At 40.4% G+C, this 27,411-nt stretch overlaps 1 protein-coding gene across 1 annotated transcript in view; it reads left to right on the forward strand.

Annotated features, from left to right (window-relative positions):
• GRAMD2B (GRAM domain containing 2B) overlaps positions 1–26,382 on the forward strand; it is a gene marked incomplete at both ends in the record, with an annotated part of 44,142 nt that extends 17,760 nt beyond the window's left edge. Inside the window, 13 exons of the mRNA XM_084278037.1 lie at positions 7,689–7,811; positions 9,825–9,912; positions 10,224–10,290; positions 11,155–11,258; positions 16,182–16,277; positions 17,273–17,344; positions 17,465–17,560; positions 18,219–18,330; positions 20,039–20,161; positions 20,329–20,416; positions 20,818–20,919; positions 22,769–22,862; positions 26,341–26,382. Coding sequence (XP_084134163.1) covers positions 7,689–7,811; positions 9,825–9,912; positions 10,224–10,290; positions 11,155–11,258; positions 16,182–16,277; positions 17,273–17,344; positions 17,465–17,560; positions 18,219–18,330; positions 20,039–20,161; positions 20,329–20,416; positions 20,818–20,919; positions 22,769–22,862; positions 26,341–26,382 — 1,207 coding nt within the window. The remainder of the gene's footprint in view (positions 1–7,688; positions 7,812–9,824; positions 9,913–10,223; positions 10,291–11,154; positions 11,259–16,181; positions 16,278–17,272; positions 17,345–17,464; positions 17,561–18,218; positions 18,331–20,038; positions 20,162–20,328; positions 20,417–20,817; positions 20,920–22,768; positions 22,863–26,340) is intronic.
• Positions 26,383–27,411: the final 1,029 nt, after the last annotated feature.

Raw genomic sequence — 27,411 nt, forward strand, 5'->3', positions numbered from 1 at the left:
TGCTGCAGTCCAAAGTAAATGTGAATGAGCGTCTCCCCCAAGGTCTTTTGCTTCCCTTCCGTTTGGGTTTTGGATTTTTTGGGTTGGGTTGGGTTGGGTTTGGGTTTGGTTTTTTTCAGAAATGTCTGTTGAATATTTGTGTTGTGTGCTGGATTTGGCCATGTCTATGTCCGGATAAATAGTAACGCATCACCCTGCTGAGAGTCCTGTGTAAACTGCATCACAGGAGTCTTGTGGGGGTTGAGTGAAGATACATATGAGAGGGCCTTTGCTTTCTGAAGTGAATATCTGAAACGGAAACTCTTGAAAAGACAGGAGAGCTAAAAGGCTTATGTTCCTGCTCTAGTGTTAACTTAATAAAATATCTTGTTATAGTGTCTCAAGTTTCAGAGCACGGGGAATTCTTGTGTTTTGTTTTTTTCTATGGAACTTGATAGCTGTCTGGTTTTGATTAGACAGGGAATACAGCCAGTTAATAATAGATGGTATTTAGAGGAGAGAATTTACATACTTGCTAATGACGTCTGCGGTGTCACAGTGATCTTGCTGATGTCCAAGTGGTAAGGTACTGTGAAACTTGATCTGGTTATTATGTGAAATGTCTGTTCAGTTGAAAAAAACTGATTTCCTCTATCCAACCCAGTGTAGTAATAACTCAAAATTTTCATTCATCCTTCTAATAAAGATACAACAACACAGATGTTTGAAATCACTCACAGGGAAGTAATTGTGTTCCAAGAGAGCTGTGAAATAAAACACAGTACATATTTCTGATATTAGTTACCTTGAATATAAATTAATGAAAAGAAGTCTTTGGAACAACTGAGTTGTTTTTTCTTTCAGTGCTTGCTGACTTTAAGATTCCACCTGTCCCTAGAGTCCTGTTTAATCCTAGAAAAGCATAGAGGAAACACATGGTGTATATGCATGTGTGTCTATCCACATGATAGTCAGTTAATGCACAGTTTTATGAATTTGCCTCAATTATGCTACGTATGACTGAGGAGACTGAGGGGTGACAGACCACTGGAAGAGACTGCCCAGAGAAGTTGAGGAGTCTCTTCTCTGAAGACATTCAGAACCCACCTGAACGTGTTCTTCTGTGACCTACCTTAAGCAGTCCTGCTCTGGTGGGGGGATGGACTAGATGATCTTTTGAGGTCCCTTCTAACCCCTAACGTTCTGTTATTCTGTGAAACTTTATGGGTTGGGGTGACAGTTTACTGGGACAGCAAAGGGAAAGGGAAATAACAACAGCAGCACAGAATATACACAACAGGTGATAACACAAGGCAATTTGTGAACCCAATGGTGGACTGGATGCTCAACCCATCCAGGAGCTGTGCTGAATTGCCACTCCTCCCTTCCCTCTGCAATCCCCTTTTATGGTGAGCATGATAATCATATGGTATGGAATACCCCCTTGACCACCTTGCATCAACTGTCCAAGCTACTTGTGAGAATTAACTCTGTCCTAGTCAAAACCATTATCAACCCCTTGCATCACCTTCGTCATGCCCTGATCCTACACTTCCAGTTAATCATTACTACTTTCTCTGGCTTCGAAATAGATATATTATTTTGTATATGTATAGTTCTTTAATCTATTGATCATCCCTCTAAAATGTCTCTTAAATCATTTAGTCCATGACTTTGGGCTTTACTAGTCTGAGCCATCTCTCAGAGCAGGAGAGATAGTGTGTGCTGCTGGATTGTTTCATGCTGCATTCAGAGCTGGTTTATCTGGCACAGTCCATGCTTGCAGTCTGTGCGTTGAAGATGTTGATTTCAAGAGAGTTGCTGGGTGTCAGTTGCTGAAGTCAGTTCTAGTTCTGTCATCACTGCCTTTTGTCGTTTTGCTCCGTTACTTTGGGTGATTCTTGCAGTAATACCATTGATACAGCATATGGCAATTGTAGCAATGATAATAAACAATGGCAGGGTTATTTAACAAATTGTAATATGTTAATTCATTAACTACTCTCACCCAAAATCACACCACTTTGAGGTGCACATTGGACTTCTCCAGTCTTTTACATCACCCACCAAGTGCACCCAGGTCCTTGAGCAAGAGCAAAAATAATCCCGCAAATGGGTTTGCCTTTGCCTGAAGCAGGGCTAACCTGGACTGTCTTCCCCAAAATATTCTTCATACACGCTATGGGGACACTATCTACTGCAGTGCATGGAAGTTCCAGTTGGGTGGGGCCAGCTTGATTGGTAAACCCTCTACAGTCAACTAACCAGGTTAGAGTTAAATGTGTATCCCAGTGTTTGAAGGTCCCACCATTCATTGGTCTCAGTGTAGTTTTTAGCAGTCCCTGTATCATTCAATTTTCCTGGAGGCTGGTGCACGACAGGGGATGTGATGCACCTACATGCTCTTTGGTCCAGATTTCTGTGAGGGTGTTCTAGAAATGAGCCTCATTGTCTGACTCAGTTTTTTTCTAGGGTGCCAAGTCACCACTGGACTTGCTTTTCAAGGCCTAGGATAGCATTCCAGGTGGTGGCACAGGGCGTGGGATGTGTTTCCACTGGTGGTTGCTTCCACTATTGTAAGCACATACCACTGGCCTTGGCAGGTTTGTAGGAGTGTGATGTATTGATCTGCCAGGGCTCCCCATATTTCAGCCATTGTCTTCCATACCAGAGAGGCTTTACCTGCCTGGCTTGTCTGATTGCAGCGTATCTCTCACAATCATTGATAATATGTGAGAGACCATCCACGGTTAAGTCCACCCCTTGATCATGAGCTCATCTATATGTTGCAGCTCTTTCTTGATGGCCTGAGGTGTCATGGGCCCTACAAGCTGTAAATAATTCACCCTTATGTTGCCAGTCTAGATCTACCTGAGCCACTTCAATCTGCATTTCCACCCCTGAGGCAGTTGATTCCAGATGTACTGGATGCACCTCCAAGTGAAAGCAAGCTGTGGCCTGCACTGTGCTGCCAAAGGGAGTGAGAAAAATACATTAGTGATAACAATTGTGGCATACCACTTGGCTGCCTTTGACTCCAGTTCATATTGGAGTTCCAGTATGTCTGGAACAGCAGCGCTCAGTGGTGATGTGACTTCATGCAGGCCACAGTAGTCAATGCCCAGTCTCCACTCTCTATTAGACTTCTGCACTGGCCATCTGGGACTGTTACAGGGTGAGCAGGTTCTACTGATGACTCTGTGACTCTCCACTTGATAAATCAGTTTATAGATGGCAAATGAGGAGTCTCAGTTGGTGCAGAATTGCTGTCAGTGCACTGTTGTGGTAGCAATTGGCACCTGTTCTTCAACCTTCAGCAACCCCACAATAGAAGGGTCCTCTGAGAGACCAGACAGAGTAAACAATGGTTCAGTTCTCTCCTTCTTCAAGACAGCTATGCCAAAACCCCACTAGCACCTTTTTGGGTCCTTGAAATACCCTCTTTGGAGGAAGTCTGTGCCCGGGATGCACAGAGCCTCTGCGCCAGTCACAATGGAGTGCTTTTGCCAGTCATTCCCAGTTAGACTCAATTCAACTTCCAATAGAGTCAACTCTTGGGATCTCTCTTTCACTCCAGAAATACAGATGGTTCCACCCCTTCATGGCTCAATGACATTAGGATCCAGTCTGTGTTGGTGTTGGCTAGTCTTGTACTCTTGCGGATCTGATGTGCCAGGACATTGGATCCACACAGTGCAACAAACCCAGTTATGCTTCTCTTCCACCTGGCCATCACATTTGCTCCTCACTTCTTGCAAAAAGGACTTAGAGGTCCCTTCAAGAGGATTTTATGTACAAGTGGGCCTTCCACTCAGTCTGGGAGACAAGCAGCGTTATTCCTGGAGTAATCCCTTTTTTGTGACTACTTGACCTTGCAACTCATTTACTCATGCCTGTAGGGTCACAGTAGGCTTTCCATCCCACTTACTCATGTCCTGTCCTGGACACCACAGGGTTCTTTGTTCTATTTTCTTTCTTGAGCAGAGGAATGCTTATTTCAATTACCCAAGATACTGGTCTATATGGTTGGAGACTAGTATCCTCTTTGAGCTGCCAGACCTCCTGGGACAATTTCTGCGTAGCTGAGACAAGGGAGGGCGAGAGACTCTTAATATTGCTGGAGTCAGCCAGCTACTTCATCCATTACTGGGGCCTTTTCAACTTTTACAGTCTGTTACTGACAATGAATTGGCATACAGTGATGTACAAACATACACAGCGGGTGATAACACAAGGCAGTTTAGTGATCTGAGAACTGACTGGACAGACGCTCTGCCCACACTCAGACCATCCTGAAGCCACCCCCTTTTATAGTGAACATCACATCACTTGGTACAGAATACTTCCTTGGCCATCTTGTTTCAGCTGTCGTGGCTCCTTGTGAAACTTAACTCCTAGCCAAAACCAGGGCAGTAAGAAACTATGTTCTTCAGAATCAGCTGCTTTACTTCTACATTTCTTTTACTTCTTTTACACTTTTCAGGCTTAAGTACAAGCTTTGTACTAAGTATATGGAATTACACAAATACCAAATGCATACATTGTGGCTATCCTTGACATCTATTATAGCAGCTGTTAAGCAGTGTTCTGCTCCTTTGTGATTATGGTAGCTGTAGCTCATTTTCTGATTTGATAGTTTTGGCATCTTAATCAATGTTTGGCTTTCCATTTGCACAGTGAAAGTGATACTTAGAGTAAATTGTAGCATTATTTTGAGGCATGTTTTTTTAGGAGATGTGCAATGGGGCATATAACACTTGTGTCTTCTAACACTGGACCATGTCTGTAGAGGTACTAGAGACGTTTTGCTTCTGAGTGATCAGATTTTGTAGAAACAGACTAACTTGAGCACTGTTGTTAGTTTATCCAGTACAGAGACCACTCTGATCTGCTATGAAGAGGACAGTAGGAGAGTTTACAATGGAAAAGCTGTTTTCTTCAGTCCAGTGATGTAATAATTCAACTGTTCAATAATTCTAAGTGCTCTTGATCAAACTTTTAATGGATCGGTGATTTGTCCTCTTTTTACAAAGTACATGAAAATGTAAGGAGTGCATTGATTTACTTGTGACTTGATGGACAATATTATACTAATGTGAGCTTTCATTTTACAAAAGCTCAGCTGAGATTCTTCTGATACTATAAAGACACTGACTGTGAACTTAGCTGCTGTGTGAAGCTGTAGTTATCAGAAATGTAAGGACAGATCTTTTTGTAATTTTTTCATTATGTGAAGGAGGCATGTGGAAGGAAGGATGAAAGATAAACACCGCAAAGCCTTACCAACCAGTAGGAATACACCTGATGGCTACTGTTGGTGGCATGTGTTACATGAGCGTGTCTCCTCAGACCTGACATGTTTCAGGAGAAATTCTTGCTGTGCTTTGGGTACATTCTCCCTGGTCTCAGCTGCAGAAGATGACCAGACTGCCATGAGGTAGCTCAGCATTACCACACACAACATTCAGCAGGAACAGTGTGTTGAAATGCCTTAGCAAGGATCAGGAGGAGGAGTAGTTAATTGGGAAGACAGGATAGAACAGGCTTATAGTTTTAACTGTGAAGTAGGGATTAATTTATGGGTGAGGGAAAAGGGAATACGAGTGGTATGTAAATGAAGCATTTAAGACCAACAAAACATCTAACGATGCTAGCAGTTGTAAGTGAATGCTAAAATCTGTGTTGCAGGTAATTTTGAAACAAATTTGTAGTACAAAGGTGTGGGTGTGATGCAAGCTGCTTCCATCAGTCGCTAGCATTGCTGTGTAAAAATAGGAGGCTACCCAGGGCAATCATGGACACCAGCCAGGCTCCAGGCTCAAGCAGCTGCATCTTAAAAATGCTTCTTTTTCATGTAGTCTTATTCATTTGGGAGTTTCCATGCTGTGTGGCCCTTTTGAGATGCAGGTGTGATAAACCTAACAATTCCGCCTCACTCTGCTCCTTATCCCACTCATGTCTGGTATCCTCTGACTTCTCTTGTAGCCCAGGAATTTGGGGAACTGAAAAATAACAGATAACAAGTCTGTGACTAAGATACTTGCAGGATTTACAGACTTTTGGAATACAAGCTGTGGTAAGCTTGAGGGCACCATGGATTGGTAGTTCTACTGTCTGCTTAAAATCTCAAACAGCATAACACTGTTTATTTGAGTCTTTCAGTCAGAAGACTAGATTCCACTTGAATCTCTTGAATTGCCTGTTTAATTGTAGTTTATATCGTCCAAAAATGAAAGCTGGTGCCCAGTGGTCACGTAGGGCTGATCCAAGAGTGAAGCCATGGGGAAACAATTGAGTTTTTTCCTCATTGACTTAATTAGTGCTGTAACCCTTTCAAGTGTATTCAAAGTGTGACTTAGTGTCATTTCAGTGCCCTTGCAGAGGGAAGTGTTAAAGTTTGAATAAAGATTAGATAGGGAAATTGTTGCTGTATATAAGCATAAGGCCCCTTAAAAATAAGTCCCAGCACAAGTAAGGCAAAACTCCATGGCTTTGTCCTGTGACATAAGCTCTAGTTTAGCTGTGAAGTAGGATACAACCTCATTAGATATTAGTTAAGATACCGTGAGATATATCTTCTGATCTTCTTTACCAAAGTGTAATCAAAGCAATGGAACTTTTTATGCCCATCCTAAAAGAGAAGAGATTAAATTAGTCTGGGAACCTCTGTGTGCAAAACTTTTGTCTTAGTAGGAAAAGAAACTTGTTTGTTGTAAAGACAGCATCACATGATTACAGAGGCTGCATTGTTGCCATAAATTTTCAGAAATTAAACATTGCAATGGAAACTTCTGTAAATGGGGTCATTCAGGTCAGGCATTAAATTAACGGGCAACATAGTTTGGCTTTCTTTTTTAATGCTAAGCACTTCCTGAAGTCTTTCTGAGGCTTTAGACTTCTGAAGGAGGGTGTGTGTATATACTTGTCATGTTTTATTTCACAGTATTGACATTCTTCAGACCCTGCTCTTAATGACCACTTTTTTCCACTACATTTTCTGAGTTAACATTTTATTAGAAAAATATGAACCAGGAAGACAGGAAAAGGCTCTGATGGCCCATCTCTTAGTGTTCAGACTCTAGGTCCTTTACTTGTATTTCTGAGGCAGTGTCCTGGGCTGTGAAAAGGCAGTGTGCTGTGGTGGCCGTGTTGGTTTGGTAAAATAAGACCAGGACTTTTGATACTTTGAGAGGGCCATTTTTTGGTGAAAATCCTGCAGGTGGACTCTCACAGAAGAGATAAGTGAGAACAGTAAGACCCAGCTTCCTCTTTCAACATTGAGCCACAAATAATCTGCTAAGCACTAGGTACTGTCATGCAGGATGGTTTTTTCCCCAGCTTGTCAATCAAATTAATTTCCATTACTCATCGGCTCTGAATACTGAGCATGGAATGCATTTTTCCTGAACAAGACATTCTCTTTGGAACAGAAGCTGGAGCTACAAATTTTATAAGCACTGAAATATCCATGGCAGTATTTCAATTTTCCTCTCTTCATTGCTGAAATTCCAGTACTGGAGCTCAGAATGTTCTTCAGATATATAATACTGTCAAGTCAGTAGATGAATACTTTTCAGGGCCTTAATATAAAAGATATGTCATAATTCTATTCTTTAATATGTGCTGTATTGTCAACTTGTTGCTGTGGCATTTGACATTAGTATGAATCCTGCAATACACCTTACATCTCTTTATTTTTCCCTCTGCAGTTCAGATGGAGAATATGGAGCTGATGAAAAAAGAAAGGCAGGAAAATCGCCTACGGTGTTGCTGCAGCCCCCTACCATTGAAATGGAATATTTTGAAGATCGTAAAAAAGCTGATGTTGCAAGGTAATGTCAGAAGTGCTGTCAGTTTTCTTCTGGTCAGGTAATCATAATGGTTACACCCATTAAAGAAGCTAGGCTGAGTAGCAATGTTTGTCAGACAACCTAGTTGTGGGTCAGCTTGCACATTGTGCAAGTAAACAGTCAGAGTCAGAGCTGCCTTTCAGGAGTTCCTCTGTTACTCACCACAAGCCATCAGGATAGTGGGAATTTAGATTTTGGGCAGGCTTCCCTGTCCTAGGGAAAAACTACATTGCATTGTTTGGCACCACTGCTAGCTACATCCCTTTCACAGTCAATTTGACAGTCAAACTGACCTGCAGTTTGAATCCTGGACTGTTTCCAGAATGCTGTCATGCTAGAATATTGATTGCCCATGGTACAACTGTGACAAAAGTTTTAATTTTGGACTCTGTGCTCTATATTGCATCAGATTATTGTAATGTCTCTGCAAAAGCAATCATTCTTCCTTTTTGGAGAATTGGAAGGCATTTGAAACTCTTCTATAATACTAAAATTCCACTTGGAGAGCATGAATGCAAGTTTTGCATCCCTTTCACTTTGTCAACTGAGTAGGCAATGCAAAAGTCAGCAGTCAGCGTGACACTGGTTTTCATCAGAAGGCAGATACTTAAAAAACATCACCTAGTTTCCTGAAAGGTACTTCAAGAAATAGATTACTTTTTTTCAAACCCTCCTCCAGTCTTACTTCTCATGTACAGTGTAATTGAGTGTGTGCTGGTGAGAGGGTAGCATAAGTTTTTTCACTGTTCATTTCAGTTTGACCTGTACTTCACATAGGCACATAAATACATGTACATATTTATTTTAGAATTTACTTCCATGAGGGACCACCTGAGATAGGCAGCAAGTCCCCCTGCTATCTAGCAGTTCTGCTGTACAATCTCCTTCATAAACCTGACTATATCTCTACTACACTTGGTGGTTCTCTTACACCCTTGTGGTTTTTACTGGAAAACCTGACTTTTCAAATATAGGTAAGTAAAGAGCTACTGTGCAGGATAAGGTGTAGTAATGGAAATTCGTAGCACCTTTCTCTTCCCATTGAGTCTTTAGCATAGAATGTTCTTCAGGTCTTTCAGTCTAGGAGTTTTCTGTAGTGTTTTTCCTTCTGCTCTTCAGTCTGCATCTGAACACCCCTAAAAAAGAGCTAACATTTTTCTAGCCTGTCGGTATCCTTTTGTTCTGCGCTAAATAGCTCTCAGTAATTACTTTTTTCCTTTTTTTGTGAAACAGTACTATCACACTTCTGTTTTTGTTTTCTGAACTGTCTGTGCCATTAATTTTTGCTTTATAAAACAAACTAATCTTACTTTTCCAGCCATCCACAGAGACTTTCATCTGTACTTGTTCTCCTCTAGAGTTGCTGCTTTTTTGGTTTATTTTATTTTTCCAGTATGAATGGCTAGGGCTGCATCAGTGTGGCTTCCTACACAACTGTCAGTCACAATTCCATTTCATCTCCTCTAGGATTGCTGGCTATCTTAATTATTTCATTTCACTACACAGTCCATAGCCATCCTTTGACTTGAGCATCTGTATTTCTTATCTGTTGCACTTTCCTAATGAGCTCACAATTTGTACTACACATTCATAGCTTTCAGTACACTACCTTGAACTCTCAGCTACTAAGTTTTCTCTTACTTTAACTTGCATTAGCAAGTAATATGCTTAGTGTCAGTATTTCACATGTTGCCAAGAAACCAACAAATGTGAAGCTAAGCACTGTGATAATTCATTAAGTTGTAAAGAAGTCCTGAATTTATTTATTTTTTTTACTTCTCTACAACTAGTAATACAGAATATTCCTTTCAAATTAAAAGAGGACCTTCAGTGAGGGCTGGCAAAATTTAAGAATAGGACATGCTCCTCTTTATTGCTGCATAATTCTCATCATTAAAAAACATGTTTCGTGGAAAAGCCCTATGCTATTCTATCCTATACCAAGACTAATGAACTGAGGCCAAGCTTATCTGAGATGCCTTTTTTAATCATCAGGCCAAAGAGCACCACAGATAGTCCACTCCTGACAACGGATATCAAGAGTGACTCCAAGATTGAAAGAAAAAAACGTGCCTCAAATCAGGTAGGGCAGAGGGTGGACAAATTTGTTTATGTGTAGTAAGAGTAAATATGTAACTACCACAAGAGCCCCCTTGTTGAGCAATATTATAGTTCATTGTTGTATAAAGATGAAGGTTCCTTTTTTATCACTGTTATAGTCTGGGTAAAGCAGGATACAGACCTAATAGCCACATAGCAAAAATGAGGATTTACTGTAAAACAGATGGGCAAAATGAGAAGGTATTGGGAGGATGGGAAGTGGAATGGGTCACTTGGTTGTAAGACTATCTAATAAAGTATGTGTCTCTGTGTGTGTGGCTTTTTGTTTTTTAGCTGAAGGCAAATGCACACTTTCATAAGCTGTTTCTAGATGTTCCCACTGATGAGCCACTGAAACAAAGTAAGTACTAACCCCTTTGTCATTGCTAGATGTAGATCTAGGATAATGTTCTTACTTGCCAACTGTGGTGATGTACAAGTGGGACTATGTAAATTTTAAAAACCTTAAACGCCAGCTGCCTAGGGTCATGAGGCATTCATCTGCATGGAGTAGGTGTTTTTGTTGTAATCTTGCAGAACAGAAATCATCAGCTGTTGGGGCATCTTTGGGAATTGTAGCCTCACCTGTACTTCTCAGCAGAGTCAGCTGGCACAACATGTATTTGAAACTGAAGCTTCCTTGCTAAAGATGCCACTGAATTGAGAAAGCACTGGGCAAGTGCTAGCTCAAGTTTGTGCTGTTGACAGTGCTTTAATATTTAAAAACACTGATAGGAGAAGGACTTGAAACGTCTTTAAAATTTTACAGATCTCTGTGGTAGTTATAAGAAGTGAATTATACATAGATATGTATAAGAAATATTTCTATAAAGGAATACAGAGAAAGCAGTTCTTGAGTGAGAAGTGTCTTGTTCAATGGATGTGAAGTAAAATCAGTATTATGACTTCATGTGTGTTGTACCTCCATTGGTCATCTAGGAAGCTACGTGGTACTCAATCAGAAAGGACTCTTGGCATCTGGGAGCCAGTTGCATATTTTTATGCATTTCAGTCTTTGTCTTTCAGATACTTTGAGACTAAACTTAGTCCTTTGAAGTCTTCAGAGCTTGGTAGTATTAGGAACCTTATCGAGTATTTCAAGGTTTGATAATGTTTAGCAGAAAGTGTAAATGAAAACATTACACCTTTGAAAAAAAGAGGAATTGGTAATGGTTGGCTTGAGTTGTGGTTACCTAAAAGGTTATAAAACATCTATTTGTTTCAGGCTTTACCTGTGCTCTGCAAAAAGAAATTCTGTACCAAGGAAAATTATTCATTTCTGAAAACTGGATTTGCTTCTATTCCAAGGTTTTTGGTAAAGACACTAAGGTTAGTAAATTCTCTATGTACTGAACAAAAATGCTATTCCATAATGATTTGTTCATAGAATCATAGAATCACAGAATGGTCTGGGTTAGAAGGGACCCCAAGGATCATAGAGTTTCAACCCCCTGCCACAGCCAGGGACACCAACCACCAGGCCTGGATCTATGCAAGGTTGCCCAGGGCCCCATCCAACCTGTCCTTGAACACCTCAAGGGATGGGGCATCCACCACCACTCTGGTCAGCCTGTTCCAGCACCTCACCACTCTCTCTGTAAAGAACTTCCCCCAATAGCTAATATAAACCTTCCTTCCTTTAGCTTTAATCCATCCCCCCTTGTCCTGCCATTGTCTACCCTTTTAAAAAGGTGATTCCCCTCCTGTTTCTCTGCTCCCTTCAGGTACTGGAAGGCTGCAATGAGGTCCCCCCGCAGCCTTCTCTTCTCTAGACTGAACAAGCCCAGCTCCCTCAGCCTGTCTTCGTAGGGCAGGTGCTCCAGCCCTCTAATCACCTTTGTGGCCTCCTCTGAACCCTCTCCAACAGTTCCACATCTTTCTTGTATTGAGGGCCCCAGATCTGGACACAGGACTCCAGATGGGGCCTCACGAGGGCAGAGTAGAGAGGGACAATCACCTCCCTGTCCCTGCTGGCCACTCCTCTTCTGATGGAGCCCAGGATACCATTGGCCTTGCGAGCTGCAAGAGCACACTGCTGGCTCATGTCAAGCTTCTCATGCACCATGACACCCAGGTCCTTCTCAGCAGGACCCCTTCTCCCTGTCTGTATCTATGTCTGGGGTTCTTCCAGCCCAAGTGCAAGACCTTACACTTTGCAGTGTTGAACCTGATTACGTTCACATGGGCCCATTCCACTTTATCACCAGTTCACATTATTATGCAAAGCCAGAATACTGCTACTACTTCTAAGTATTATTGAATACAATCACTGTTCAGAAGTGATGCCCATAGGTCACTCGAGAACTGGAGCACTATTATTAAAGATCAAGTCTCTGTCTTAAGGATTTCCTGTCTGAAAAAAATAGGTGAAAGGAAAGGATCTAGCATGCAGTAGTAAGGGCATTGTTAAATCGCACAAAAATCTTTCTCTTGGGGTTCATATGGAAAAGAGAAGGACATAGGGAGAAGGAAGGCTGAAAAGTGTAAGGGCTGTAGTTGGGCAACTAGAGGTAAGGATCAAATGTTGTAAGACAGTTAAAGAGGAAGAACTAAAACTGTTTTCTGAGTTGAGTGGAAAAGTTCTATGAGGTATTCTTGTAGCACTCCTCCTGTTCTGCATAAGCAGAGAACAGAGGAAAAACAAAAAAGAACTTGCTAGGTTTTTACTTGTGAGAATAGTATGAAGGGCAAAAATGAGACATCAGCAGTGAATTGCAAGATCATCATTTACTCATAAGCAGGAACCTGCTTTGGCAGGCGGTTGGATTTGATAATCTCTTGAGATCTCTTCCAATCCCTACAGTTATGTGATTCTGTGATTCCTTCTTGGTACAGATACAACCCACCTAAAGCTGGGGCCCACTGTGCTAATTAATATGCATACAGGTGAAAATAAAGCCTTTTCAAAAGTATTTGTGTTCTTGTTCTATTGATTTGGAGCTTCTGGAGTGGTTTTCTTTGCATAAACTCTGCTTTGTTTCTAAGCTTCTATTGGGAAATGGCTTGATTTACTTCAAATATTTCTTTGGCTTCTTTCTGAAGTACTTCCTTGAATAGAGTTCTTGATTAGATCCAGTCCCTTTGTCAGTGAATTGGGTGCTGAAACTACTTCAGGACTTGACAGTATTTCTTTTGGTGGAACACCATCTGTCTTGAAAAGGTCTTTTAAGAAATCAGAATAGGTTTAAAGAATGCTTAAATTACTAACAACACATTGTTCACGGTGATCGTATGGGTTGTTGTGTTTTATTGCTTGACCCAAGAAACTGAGTTGTTGATTCCTAGGTAATGGATTCTATTAGTCATAGGCAGTATGTTAACGTGTACAGTGTGCATGTAAGTGAAAGTCATGTGGAACAAACAAGGACGGATACTGCCAGTCATAATTATTAACAACTGTTTGGCATTTAGTTTCATTAAAATTGAAGTTTTCCATGAACAATTGTGACTGCTTTAAATTGGGACAGCTTTCTAAATTCAAACTAAGCTACATATATACAAAAATGTAGTAGAACTCTACCAAGTAGACTAAACAAAACCTGGCAAAAAAAGATCATGAAATAATAGAATCATAGAATGGCATGGATTGGAAGGGACCCCAAGGAACATAGAGCTCCAACCCCCCCTCCCACAGGCAGGGCCACCAACCTCCAGGCCTGGATCTACACAAGGTTGCCCAGGGTCCCATCCTGGGCAGCATAGTAATGATGTAGTACTAGAAAATTGTCATTTAAATACAGGAATATATACATACTTACATATATCATGAGAAGGGAAAACATATTGCAAGTTGACAGCATTTGTAGACAGTATTTGTAAATGGGGCTATAGTCATATTCCAGATTTTTCAATTCTGGATCATTGTTTTCGGAAGACTCTGTGGGAAAAATTATGAGTGAAGTGGGTAGACCTGATCATTTACTGCCAGCTATCTATCCCTACCCCTGGAGCACATGCTTAAAGCTTTGTTTAATCACATACAACAGGCACAAGTATTTAAGAATACCATCAATAATGAAGGAAAATTGGGAATGTAGTGAAAAAAAAATGGAATGGGAGAGGGAGGAGGAAATTAAGTTTGACAGCAAAAGGAACAGTTTTAGCAGGGAGATGCACTGACAAAGTTTTCAAGGCAAAAAACCTCTGTTGATTAGCACTTGCAGAACAATTTGAGTTTAGTAATAAAGTGTTGTGTTGTCAGAAATAGCAGATCTACACATTCCAGTAATTTTTTCTATGTGAGTTCTTCTACCTGCAGGATCTTTTTAGTGGAAGTAATAACCATGCAAATCAGGAAACTCGTGTCTGCAGTGTAAACACTGCATATTCAAAAATAAAAGATTGCTTCTGCAGGATTTAATAGATTTTGAAGAACATCAGTGTCTTTCCAGGTAATCTTTCCTGGAGTTACCCACAATTTTACACATTTTAGTTGCTTTCAAAGTTGCCTGTAGGTAAAAGTTGTTTCCTGAAATAATAATTAATCCAATTAGACATAAAGTGCTTTGCAGTGATTTTACCATTTTAATCTAATGCTGGATGCAGTAAGCAAGTACTTAATCCCACTTAAGAACACTTTAGTCTTGATTACAGTAATGTTATCCATCAAAATAGTATGCAGTAGAATGCCATTAACATATCTGACTTAAGTTCTTTGAGATGAACTGTACCCATAGAAAACTTCTAAGGTGCTTTCTTCATCAGGATTTCTGCTGAAAAATCTTCTAGTTTGGTTTTGTTTTGGTTTGTAGGTTTGTTTTGGTTTTTTTAAAGTTTTGCAGATTCTGGGCTTTTCCTATCAAACACACATCCTAGCTGCTCCCTTCTCCCCCCTCCCAGAAAAATCTGTTTTAAAAGGTTTTGCAAAACCTTTGCAGGTCAATACAATGTCCAGGTTAATAAGAAAAGGTATAGTGGGGGACTGTTTGATTACCCATTTTCAAAAGGCAGGTTCTGAAGCAGGACAAATAAAAGTTGTCATGTTAAGTATCAATAGAACAAATAAAGAGCGATTTACAGATTCTTAGACCTGTCCCTGCGACTAAGAATATTTTAAATCATATGCTTTTTTGGTTGTGGTGTTGTTTTTATTTCTGTTAGCACTTAAAAAAATAAAAAAAAAAACAAGGTAAAGAGAAAGTTTCTAGCCCTTAGATGACAAGTCCTGAGATGACTTGGCTAGCCATACGTCAGTAGTGGTTGGCAATTTTGCACCAGACTAATGAGACAAACACAATTTTTGTTTCCTGAAACAATTTTACATTTCCTGACATTGTGTTGGTGTTCTGAACAAAAGTTAGTGAGGTTTAATGAAACAGTGCACAGAGTACCTTCATTCTCCTGCACTGATGGGTTTTGAATTCAGTGATGTGATCGTTTGTTGAACAATCTTTGTGATTAATAGTATCTGTTAATCTTGATTCAGAATTTTTAGGGTAGTTGTGACAGTGTGTGCCAAGAGATTTTTTTAACAGGAGCTGTAGCCTAACAGTGTATACAGTGCATACAGGGTTATTGTATTTGCCAAACGTGCTAAGCTTTAGGCTTTTGGACCAAAAGTCAAACCAGGTATTTGGTCTTTTGTAATACGGGCTTTACAAGAAGACTCCATACAGAAGATCTGAAGTGAAATACCATGACACTTAACAGGCATTAAGCTAATGGGGTCGGATGTAAACACGAAACAGAAAGGAAATTTGAGAACTTTTCAATGTAAATGTAGGCAGTCTGGATGGCACAGGCAGGAATCAGTTTAAATAAGTCAGTGGGATGTGTTGGATCTTTGACATTACTGATGGACGAGCTGTTTACTCAGCTACTTGTTGCAGACTAAAGGACCTGTAACTAGTGAGCTTTCATCTTCATTCTTCAACAAGTCTGTCTTGTCTGATCTGTTCTGAAATGTTTTGTTTCTGAACAAAGAAGCCTATTTTTACTGCTGGTTTGTTCTGCAGGTCTACAATGACCTGAGCCCTTGCTAGACTTGAAAGAGCAAGAAGGGATCGGGAAAGGAAAGTATAAACAAAAGCCTCCATTGGCATCTGAGAAAAATGGAAGTAAAAGTAGTTAAGTTAATAATCTGAAATCTTACCAGCTTCATATGAAATATTAGTAATCAGGCACATAGTGGAAAAATCTTTAAATGACAAGTTTCTGGCTTTCCACAGTTGGTAGGCTGTCTCCTTGTGAAAGAGCATGCAGATTTGTATGCAGGTACTGGGACTCTAACACTACATTGGTCTTGTTTTTCAGATTAGTATCCCTGTGCTCTCAGTGACACTTTTGAAGAAAACCAAAACTGCCCTTCTTGTGCCAAATGCTCTGATCATAGCAACAGTCACAGATAGGGTAAGTGCCAGCGGAGGGCAAAGGCAAAGCTGTTGCATTCTACCTGATTTTTTTTTTTTTTCCTTTTCTTTTCCCTCCCTACTTCTTGGCAGTAATACAAGGCATTCTTGAAAGTACCAGCTGGCTATTTAAACAGCTACAGGAACTGGTCACATTTGAGCACGTGGACTTGGAACCGTGGAAGATTTGGTTCCATAGCAGAAGATTTTAGTTTCTTCTGCCTCCTCTTTTGTGATGCACAAGGATGGGGTCTTTTTCTTCTGTCTCCCTTTTTTCTTTGGATCTGCAGTAAACAGAACTATGTACAACTTAGTGAGAAAATAAGAAATTGAGTTTATTGTTGCCACCTGCTTTCTCTGATCTCATTTCCTGTTCTCCAAGACTGCTGTGTAAATAACACTGGGAAAATGGAACAGCTAGGGCATGAATTGCATGCACAGAGGGTTACTTGCTGTAGTGGCAGCTCTGACAGTATTTTTTCATGTACTAGGGTCTCTTACTTGACCAGCAGTACATTAGATGCACAAAATACAGTCGCTTACAGCAATACACGGGAAAAGTAATTGTATCAGTAGAAAATATGATTAACCTAAGAGCAGCTTTAGACCCAGCCCATTTTCATTGTATAAATATTTTCTGGACACAGGAGACTGTTCAAAAAACAAGTTGTGGAGTTTTCGGTTTAGGTTTTTTTTTTTAGAGGCATAGGTAAAACATAGTATGCAAAGTCTTTAATAAAGGAACAGATCAAGCTAAGCTCTAGTCCCTGCAGCAGAACATGGTAACTTGTATGTGCCTCTTCTTTGTTCCTTGTGATTAACCTCAAGTCATAGGCCTAGTAGGAGTGGAGGTTTTTCCTGCTATATGGAAGTTAAGTAATCAAAGTTGACAATAGTTACATGATCAGCAAAACCACCTATCAGTTTTATTTAGACAAAAGGAAGCTTGTAACCAAGGCCTTTTCTCAAACAGTTTTGCAACTCTTTGTTTTTCAGTACATGTTTGTCTCCTTGCTCTCCAGACATACCACGTACAAACTACTAAAATCTATCTGTAGACATCTTGAAGTAAGTATTCACATGAGTGAAAGTTTATGTAGCTTTGTGTTCATTTTTACTGCTTTCCTGCTTTTAAATGCTAGGTAGTTTCTGAGTATGTTCCTTGTTAACACTGCTGCTTTCTTTCAGGATACAAGTGTGGGCAACAGTCCAAATCCTTCTTCTTTAGAAAACAGCTTCAGGGCTGATCGACCTACAACTCTGCCCTTAGTAAATGGCTTAGAGGTTTGTTCTTTTGTTGCATGGCACCTTTCATTGCAATTATTAGTAATGTCTGAAGAAACTGAAGGATATCAGGACATCTGTTTCTAATACTTCTATACATTTTTTAGCATTAGGAAGCAGTGGGAATGATGGGCATAGGTGTAATTTGATCTGATCCCATGCAGTATATATACATGTGTATGCTTTGGATATATTCCAAAATCTCTGTGCTCTACATATCTCCCTTTAGTAGTCAGCTTTCACTGTGCTGTGTACTGACTTTAAGCTGTTTCTTCCTCTGCCATGAAGAGTTTCTGAAGTGTTTCTAATTACACTCTTTCCTCTGTGAATCAGTTCAGAGCCGTGTAGCCACATGTGTTGAGCAGTCTAATTCTAATGCCTCTCCTGAACTTCTCACTTTGTGTGCAATAGAAAGACTTAAATTAGACAGACTTAATCTCTTCATTTGAAGGCAGGGGATGAGGCTTGAATTCTAGTGATGATACATGGCTTATTTTACTAACTGGATCTTAACATCTTAGTATCAGAGATTGTTCCTGGTTGAACAGTTTTAAATTTGTAATTGTTGGTTCATTTTTTAGAGGGAGGTAAGAGGAAATAAGTTTGTTTAGACTTAGAACAGAGCTGAGCTTTCTTGTGACTCTCTTCTCCTCATCAGGATTTCAATGAAGACTATTCTGATCTGGATGGAATAGTGCAGCAGCGGAGACAAGAAATGGAAGAGTCCAGCAGCACAAGCTCACAGACCCCAGAGCCGGAATGCTTCCAGGGTGAGTGGGATCACAGGGCCCCGAGAAAATGAGAATGATTTAGCTCTCAGTTTTGCTTCTGTACTCTCATTCTGATGTGGAATCTGCATTCTCCACAGTCCTGGAGGATGACATGTTTTTTAAGGTCTTCCTCCAAGCCACAATAGCTGCATTTCTGTTATTATATCCTTTTGCAATTCAGACTTGGGCAATGACTTGATTAGCAGTGGATCTGATTTTTCATTACTGCCTGCAGTTATTTATCCATGTACTATCTACTCCCCACATCCACCATCAGTTATGCTAGCAGATACACAATGTAGGAAGTGTTCCTCCTTTAAAAAAAAAAAAAAAAAGGAAAACAATGAAAGAACCCCCCCCCCATTCTAAACCAGTTCAAGTCATAGTATTAACTTCTAATCCATACAAATAAACATCCCATACCGTGATAGCTTTTGGTCATCACAGAAGGTATTTTGTTTTTGTGGGTTTGTTTTATAAACCCTCATTTTAGTCTTCACAGTTACTGACACACTTGAGAATATTGTCCAAAGTTGTTCTTTCTTAACACTACTGTTTTTAGTCTCATATGCCTCAAGTTCTTCATCTGATTAGCAAGAAAACCCACTGCATACACGTTCATAAATACAGATGAACTTGTTTTATGTAACACATTCTGAGTGTTATTAGCAAAACCTAGGATATTATTCTGGTGTACTATTATTATATATTAACATATTAATGTGGTGTTATGCTGTTATTACTTTTATTTTTGTAAAATAATTTGCAAAATAAGAAATCTTTACCATTAATTTTAAATTCAGTACTATAATTTTTAGTCGGTTTCTGCCACATTATTAACTCTATGCCACATAATTAACTCTTCTTTTTATCCTGCATGTCTTTTGTTCAGTGGTATGATTTGCTTTCATTGGTTTTTCCTATTTGCTGCGTGTGTATTTTCAGTTTGGTGGTGTTTGTGAAACAGTATGTAAATTGTGGTGTCATCACTTGCCACAGGAATGCTTCTGAATAATGATTTTACTTGCTATTTTAATTTCTTATCACTAACAGCTACTTCAAACCTTTCCATTTTTATTTTGCACAAATAAAAAAAACAATGTCCAGTTAAAGAATCACCCAAAGAAAAGGAATTGAGGAGTGGGGAGCATATCTGCCACTTGTGATTCAGTTTCTTGTGCTTCATTAGGACCGCTCAGGATGTGCAAGTAAAGCATAAACAAAACAAAGTGTGACTGGATTTTTCTGTACCATCTCTTTCAAGACATCACCTGCATTTAAAGAAGAGGCAGAAAAGGGAGCTATAGTCTCTGGTTTTAAAGTAACAGTGCAGTATCTCTATTGGATTTAGGATCGCTACTCTTGTCCTTTTGAGAGATGACTTTTGTGTCTGTATAATCTTCTGACTGGAAATTTAGTGATAAACTCCTAAGTTTGCACAGGTTGCCATCTTTCCTCAAAGGGTCTGTAAATGTGAGTGCAGCATATATCATCCTCCTCTAGCCCTGATGCTTCCTCTATTTTGTGATGGTGTGGAATAATTGTGCAAACTGTTTTAAGGCTACTAAACCAAATGGTGCTTTCTATCCAAGTCCAGAAATGCACCATTTAAAATCATCCTCTTCCCCTACTCCTTGACTAACTTAAGCTACCAACAGCTACCTTTGACTTCATATTTCAGCTTTACTGAGAATCTTGCTTTTGACAGATTTTCACGTCGTCAAGACACAGACTCACTTGAAAGTTTCCAAGACTGAGGGGAAGTCTGTCCGTTCAGATGCACACAGTAAACGCGGACCTGATGGAAAGGCCCGGAACAGTCCTCGAAATGGTAAGGGGTCACGTGGAGAGAGTTGAGATCAGTTTGCATAGTTCACGTAATTTGGAAGATCTCTTTCTTGCTTACCCCCCTGTATATATTATCTGTTGCATGCTTCAAAACACCACTTGTGTGCCATGGTTTCCTTTGTTCAAAGTAGTACTTGGTTCTTCTTGCAGGCCATTCTGAAGCCTTCGGATTCCTTCACAAACTGAAGTCCCAGAACTTCTTATCCCTGAACCATGTACTTATATTTTACGCAGTCCTGTAAGTTCTCATGTTTACATAGAATAATGTATTCTAAGGTTCACTTGAAAAAAGGAAGTTATTTGGAATGGTGGCCTTTAAACTTTTCAGGAGTAGAAGTGCTGGGGCAAGCTTACTTAACAGGCCTTTTAAAAGCAAAGGGTCTTCTGGGTTAGGAAATGTTAAAAGAGTTTAACTACTTGGAAGCTTGTTTTACATGTCACTTAGCAAAGCCATATTCAGGTTTGAGATTTTCATAACTGTCTGAATGCCATTGATGGGTGTTCTTGAGGTGTTTCTTAGAATGATACCTTTGTCATTCGACATGAACAAGTAACAGTTTGAATGGCTTGTAACATTAAATTTGTCAGGTACTTCTAATGTTTCCGATAACTGATGTTCCTTATTTTCCTCTCTTACAGTGTTTGTATATTAATATTTTCTACCTTCTACATGAGATACAAAATCAGTGTCCTGGAAGAACGCCTTATTTCCATCACATCCTTTGATTCACATATTAAGGAGTAAGATACACTGTGAAATTTGGGGTGGGAAGGGTGTGTTAAAATCTTTCTCCAGTATCTGTCATGCTCACCTATTTTCTTCAGAAATCACTGTGGTGCTGTAGTGCCCTTGTGGTACTTTAGTGTCCTGTGGTTCTTGTATCTGTACTAACCTCATCTCACAGTTTACCATTTAGAAGTTTTAGTACAAATGTGATAGATCATTGTGCACTACTTGAGAATGTTTCAGATAGCTGTGAGTAACTTTAGTGTCAACTGCTGAAGTGAGCAGTTCCTTTCCAGAGCTATGACTCCATGGAAATCATAACTTCTGCCTTCAGCCTTGATGTCATTTGATTAGTCTAAAATGAGAAGGTACTTGGGCTAATACATCTGACTTGCTTGCATGATGCTTTCTAAAGCATTGGTCTGCCTTTATGCTCTTTAGAAACTGATATCCTGTCTTGCTAAAATAATTTTATAAAAAACCCACCCCCAAACCAAAAACAGAAAAACACCCCCCACCACAAAATCAAACAAACAAAAAAAACCTCCGAAATAAGACCACAACAGACCAGGGGAAGGTTCTTTGCGTTTTTTAAGAGGAAATGCAGAAAGGAACCACAGTTCCATAGATAGTTCCATCCTGCAGCTAAAGTCGTGGATTTCATCTACCCCTGCATTTTTGTTTGTTTTAATTTCCATGTTGCATGGATAAGAAATATGCAAACATCAAATGAGAGGCAGCGCAAGGGCATACACCGTCACAGTATGTCAACTGTTAAGTTATATCAGCCTCCTGCTCTTCTCTTACTCAGAAGTCAGTTAACTGGATACTGCTGAGAATACTAATCAGGTTATTCAGCATTAAATTTTCCACTTCTCCTAACTGTGTTTTTCTGAGCTGCTCTGAAAAACAGAGCTTCAAAAGTCACTTGTAAATAAATTTCAGTGCAAAATCTGTAGCCATATGCAGTGTGAGTGGGAATGCTGACAGCTGGAGAAGCACCACCTTAAAAACAGGAAAAAAGAATAAAATTCAAGTCAGAGCTGTATCCAGGCTCAAGGTAACTGCCTGCAAAGTGTTTTAAACCTGTGGCAAGTTATGGAGTAGGGTGCTTGTTAATTCAGCTTTCTTTGATGACTGATCCATGATAAGCAGGTGACCTTGACAATGCACTTGTCGTCATACTGAACAATAACTGTGCTGCTTATGATCCAGCTGCTCTCAGCTGTCTTCTGTGAACTTGCAAGTGAGTGTCAGAAGATAAAGCTAAGTTCTGGACTGGGAAAAAAAAAAAAAAAAGAACAACCCAAACAAAACCAAAAACCAACCAACCACAAAAGAAAATAGGAGATGGTTCTTTATTTTAAAGAGGCTTGCATTTAAATTTTACCAGTAAGGCAAGGAGAGGGGTAAACCTACCTCTTGTAAAAATGTCAAAACCCATTTTTCCACTTCTGGCCTGTTTGATTAGCAGAATGCTGTGTCCCTCTTCTGAAGCATGCTTATACAAAAAATCCTGGGTTTTGTTGCTCTGATCCCAAACAGTACAAGGGACAGGATGATCTAATGTGCACTTCTACACTGTCAAAGGGATGGGCTTTTTGATTTCCTCCAAGTCATGGGACATGGAACTTAATGCAACTTTTCAAATTATTTCCAGTGGAAATGTCTGTAAAGTTTTCCATCCAAACTTCTGGAGAGTGAGCCTGTATAAAGGATGTAGTCAAGAGTACAGAAATGACTTAGGCCTTTGTTTCTGTGAAGAAGTACAGTTCATAATCTGTATTCCTATCCATGTGTATCTCAGTTCTGTTTTCCTGTTTTTCATTTCCGTCACACTTACTTCTTCATTCTGTTTGACAGACATCCAGTGCACCAAGGCTTGGGATCCCACCTGCAAATAAATGCTGATGTCCTTTGTGATGAGTTAACTGCTAATCTTATAAAATTGGAAAAGGTAACTTCCTATGATAAAGTGCAAATGCTGATACACTAATCAGGTTCTTACTGAGTTTCTGTAGTCTGTTATTTTGAAAATTGCCGTTACCCCCAGATTTGATACCAGCAGCTGGCATGTTTTCCTCGGCAAAGGACTGTTTTTCAGACTAAAATTTTGCCAGGTACAAGCATTAGTATATGTAAATGTTTGGCCTTGAACCAAGGCTTACCACCAGGCACAGTAATACTTAGAGGGTGATTATTGCATGTACTCATCTCAGTTTTATTTTATTTGTCCATCAAGGCAAAGCATTCTGAACTTAACCTTTATTACTGTTTGATGAAATCTTCTGTCTGGGTTTTCTGTTTGAGTTTTGGAATTTTTGATAAAGAAAAGCAATTCCGGCTTACTTACGTAGTCAGCCTCATCACACGAAGGGGCTGGAACCTGCCTGTTTCACTTCAGTAGCAAAAATGTTGCCACACCAGTTGTGTCATTCCCTGTACCTGACCTGTACTTTTTACCATTCTTCAGTTGCAAAACTAAACCCCCTTGCTGACGTAAAACCTGCGCGGAACAAAGAGCGTCTGCACAGGCCATACTTTGCTGTAGGTGCTGCGTTGGGCTAACCTTGGCCAGCAGTCTGCTGCCCACACAGCCGCACTCTCAGTCCCACTGCTAAGCAGGGCAGGGGGAGAAAATAGGATGAGAAAGCTTGTGGGAGGCAGGGGAATTGCTTACCAGTTACCATCGCAGGCAAAACAGACTCAACATGGGGATAATCAATTTAACATAGAACCAATTAGAATAGATTAGCCTTTCCCTGTCTCCCAAGTGGGGCTGGGGGTGTTACAGTCAGTACCTAACTCTGTGCTCCTCCTGTCTTCTCCCATTTTCCCCCTGATGCAACATAGGCTCCTCCAAGGGCTCTAGTTGTCCAGGAAGTAAACACCTGCTGTGGTGTGGGTTCTCCGTGAACTGCAGCCTGGACATCTTGTCTGCATCTCCTCCTTCTCCGATCTTAGTGTTGCTTCTGCTTTTTTGCACCATCCTACTCTCCCCCTCTCTCTGTTTGGTGTTTTTCCCCTTTCTTAAATACCTTTTCCCAGAAGCTTTACCACCATCTTGGCGAGGGGTTGAGCTATACCTTTCAGTGGGTCTGCTGAAAGCTGCTGGAACAACCGTGTCCACAGCACGGGGTAGACCCTGGCTTCTTCCCACACCCAGCCCCTGCAGTCCCCTGCCCTGACCCTGCACCCCAAACCTCGGCAACTGCACCCAGTACAAGTGTACGAGATGTTATGGGTTGGTAAGACATACACTGGCTTCGTATGAAAGAACTAGTAGAGCGAAAAAAAAGTTACTTGAATTCCTACATGCTTACATCACACAGGACATTTTTGCCTCTGTTTCTAAACAGAGTGCATGCCAAGGTCTTTCACCAGCTTTTTTTCCCAAACCAGTTTATGAAACAACATAAAGCTAGGATTATATAACATCCCTTTTTATATGTGTGGCATAAGTTTTACAAAGAGTGTCAAAAAGAGGTTTCTTCCCTACACATCTCTACCCCCTTGGCTGTGGAAGTCTAGAGTAATAACACTAGCATAACCATTCTGTATGTTCTGGATAATAACAATATGAATACAAAGGGAAAATGCTTACCAGATGATTACCAGTTACAATCTTTAGCCAAATTAGGTCATTTAAGAGGTTACTGCTTTCCAGCTGTCTGGGACAGGCTGGCAAGATGGTTCATGAGAGACCTCACTGGAAGCCAGCCAGCCAGCCAGCCCTTTGCACCAAGGATAGGCACTTTCCCACTCCCTTATATAGCCTCTGCTTGGAGACACAGTAAAAGGCAGCCGGGTGGTTGGATCACTCAGCTATTCCCAGAGAAGTGACCCTCTGTCCTGAATTAGAGTCTTAAGTCATGTGCTTTTTTCGGTTACTGCCTACAGGGTACCCTTAGTCTTACCTTGTATTTGCCAAATGCTCAAGATGTGATCAGCTGCTGTGCACACAAGGGAGATCAGCATCAGCGGTAGCTGCATATTGCCACATCCTGGTCCTCGCTAATCTGGATGAGCAGTGGTTACAGCGAAGTGTTTGGCCCTGCTTTTGTACAGTGGAACTGAAGATCTCATAGCTGTATGCTCTCTGAGCAAAGTCACTGGAGTTGCTTAACTGTTTCATGTGCCTTAGCAAAAAGGGCTAGTACTTGGCTGCAAGGGGTTCAGCAGCAGATGTAGCATAAACGTTGCAGTGTGACTTGTCATCTGTCTCCTCGCTTCCTGTGCGACCGCAGCATCCTCAAGTAGAGCACAGAAATTGTCTAGATTAAAAACTGAAAACTACTCTCCAGTTAAAAAACGTTCAGTGCAAGAGCATGCTGCAGTTAACTTTTTCAGTGTGACTTTGTGATTTTTACAATCTCTGCTTCATACTTGGAGCCAAGGAATTACCATGGCTTAGCAGAATTTTGCTTTGGCATTTACATGTATTTAACAGGTTGTTAAAATGTAACATGTGCAATTGGAGGACAGAGTGTTAAATTGGGGGAGGGAAAACACTGCCTCATGTTACTCATTCTCTTGTAGCTTGTATGTATTGGCTCTTAGAAAATTAGGTGGTGCTTAGTGTTTTCCTTTCTCCAAAATGCTTCTCTTGAAAAGGTATGCATCAGGGCTAGAGATCCTGAGGTGGGGTTAAGAAGTGATACAGATCAGGCTTTGCAAAGTCTGAAAGCAGCTGAGACTAAACCTTTTGTAGCCTGCGACTGCTGGTTACAAAGACACAGAGAATGCACGTGCCAAGGGATGTGACCCACTGTATTTCCCCCTACCTCCTGCCCCAGCTTTTGAGGACAGGGAGATGAAAAGTGGATAAATAGGCTGTGTAAAATAGGTCTGCACAAGTCATCCTTGAGGATGTGACAGGCTGGCATTGCCTTCAGTGTAACTAAGGGAAGGTAACCTACAATCAGTGACTAAATCTGGGAAATGGGACCTGTCTGCTAATGGTTAGGAGACCTTATTTTGCTGCACACACATCATAGCTGGCTGTGTAGCTGAAGCTGTTGCAAAACTGTTTGAATTATCCACTTAAACCTAAGAGCTGTGACTTTGAAATTTGAGGCTTTTATTGGGCTTTGGTGAAGTTCAAAATAACTTGGTTTCTTGTCCCTTTCTTTCGAGCTCTAGTTTTTTTCTGTGTTATTTTCTCCTACCAAATGAAGGAGAATCTGTAGGAGGAAATTGCAGGAGATATTCATAATATGAAAGCTAGGTATGCTGCTGGCTGATCAGAACCAGATGTTTCCTTTGACACTCGTGCAGAAAGCATTTAACATGAATTCCATGGCTATGAATAGTTGTAACAGAATTGATGTGCACACAGAGTATATTGAAGAGTATATCTTAAGTTTATTTTCAATTTTTTAAATGCAATACAACACTTCCTGCCTCCCAATTATTTTTCTCTCTTTTTTTCTAAGATACAGAACAACTTACAAAAACTACTTGAAGACAGTGAATAAAACGTTGATGTTCTTGGACTGCTCCAGACCTCATTCTTGTCTCTTCACAAACAGTTCCAAAGGAGCCCTGCTGGCCAGAGTTCAAAGTTCTTTATTTTCAGTCCAAGTCAAGCTTAAGCTACTGTAGAGCTCATGTCATAATGCAGAAAAGTCAGTTTATTCTTGAGCATGTATCTGTATGTTTTGAAAACATGTTTTGATCTACACCTATCTATATGTTTCAGAAATATGGGGATTTTTTTTCTTTATTGTGTGTGAATTAATGGATTTTATAGCCTGCTTGATTCTAGATCTGCTTACACCAGTGCTAAGCTGGTGCAGCTCCTTTTACCTCAGCATTTGCTTTCTGCCGATTGTCATAGAAGTGTAAGTTGGAAGAATGTCAGTCATGGCTTGTGTGCTGAAGTGTTGTGTGAATGAGCTGGTATCTGCCTCAGCTATAGCTATGGATTGGTGCTGTGCTCTTCCTTTCACTTCTTTGTGCCCTGGCATCCCAAAGATCAGACACCTCTGGATTATGGTTATGTGAAGTTCTGAACGCCAGAGGTGTGCTTGGTTCTCAGGTGCTACAGAAAGGCTCAATTCCTCTTTCTGTGGCATTGCATCACCACTGAAGGTAAGGTCTGCTTCTGCTGGGCTTTCAATTCCCACTGAAGTAAAGCTTGAAATATGTATGTTCTTGCCAATTTACAATCAAGTTTCTTAGGAATAGCAGTGTGAGATATCTGCACCAGTTGGAAGAACTGCGAGGTCTTTTGTCCACCTGTAGAGTTTCTGTCCTTTAAGTTAATCAGTGTGAAGACCTTCAGTCAGCTTTCTGTGAAGTTGCATGGGGTTTTGGTTGGCTGAGCAAGTGCAGGTTGTCCTCAGATCATAGGAACTGGTGAATTAAGGATGCAGCAATACAAACAATCAGTAGAGTGAATGAAAAGGTGGACACCTGCTTTGTTATACATACTTCTTTTTCTTTCAGAGTGCCTGGGGATTTTTAGCTTTCTGATTCACTAAGCAGGCTGATTTGCTGTTAAA

The sequence above is a fragment of the Gallinula chloropus genome, assembly GCF_964237585.1.
Source record: "Gallinula chloropus genome assembly, chromosome: Z".
Lineage (NCBI taxonomy): Eukaryota > Metazoa > Chordata > Aves > Gruiformes > Rallidae > Gallinula > Gallinula chloropus.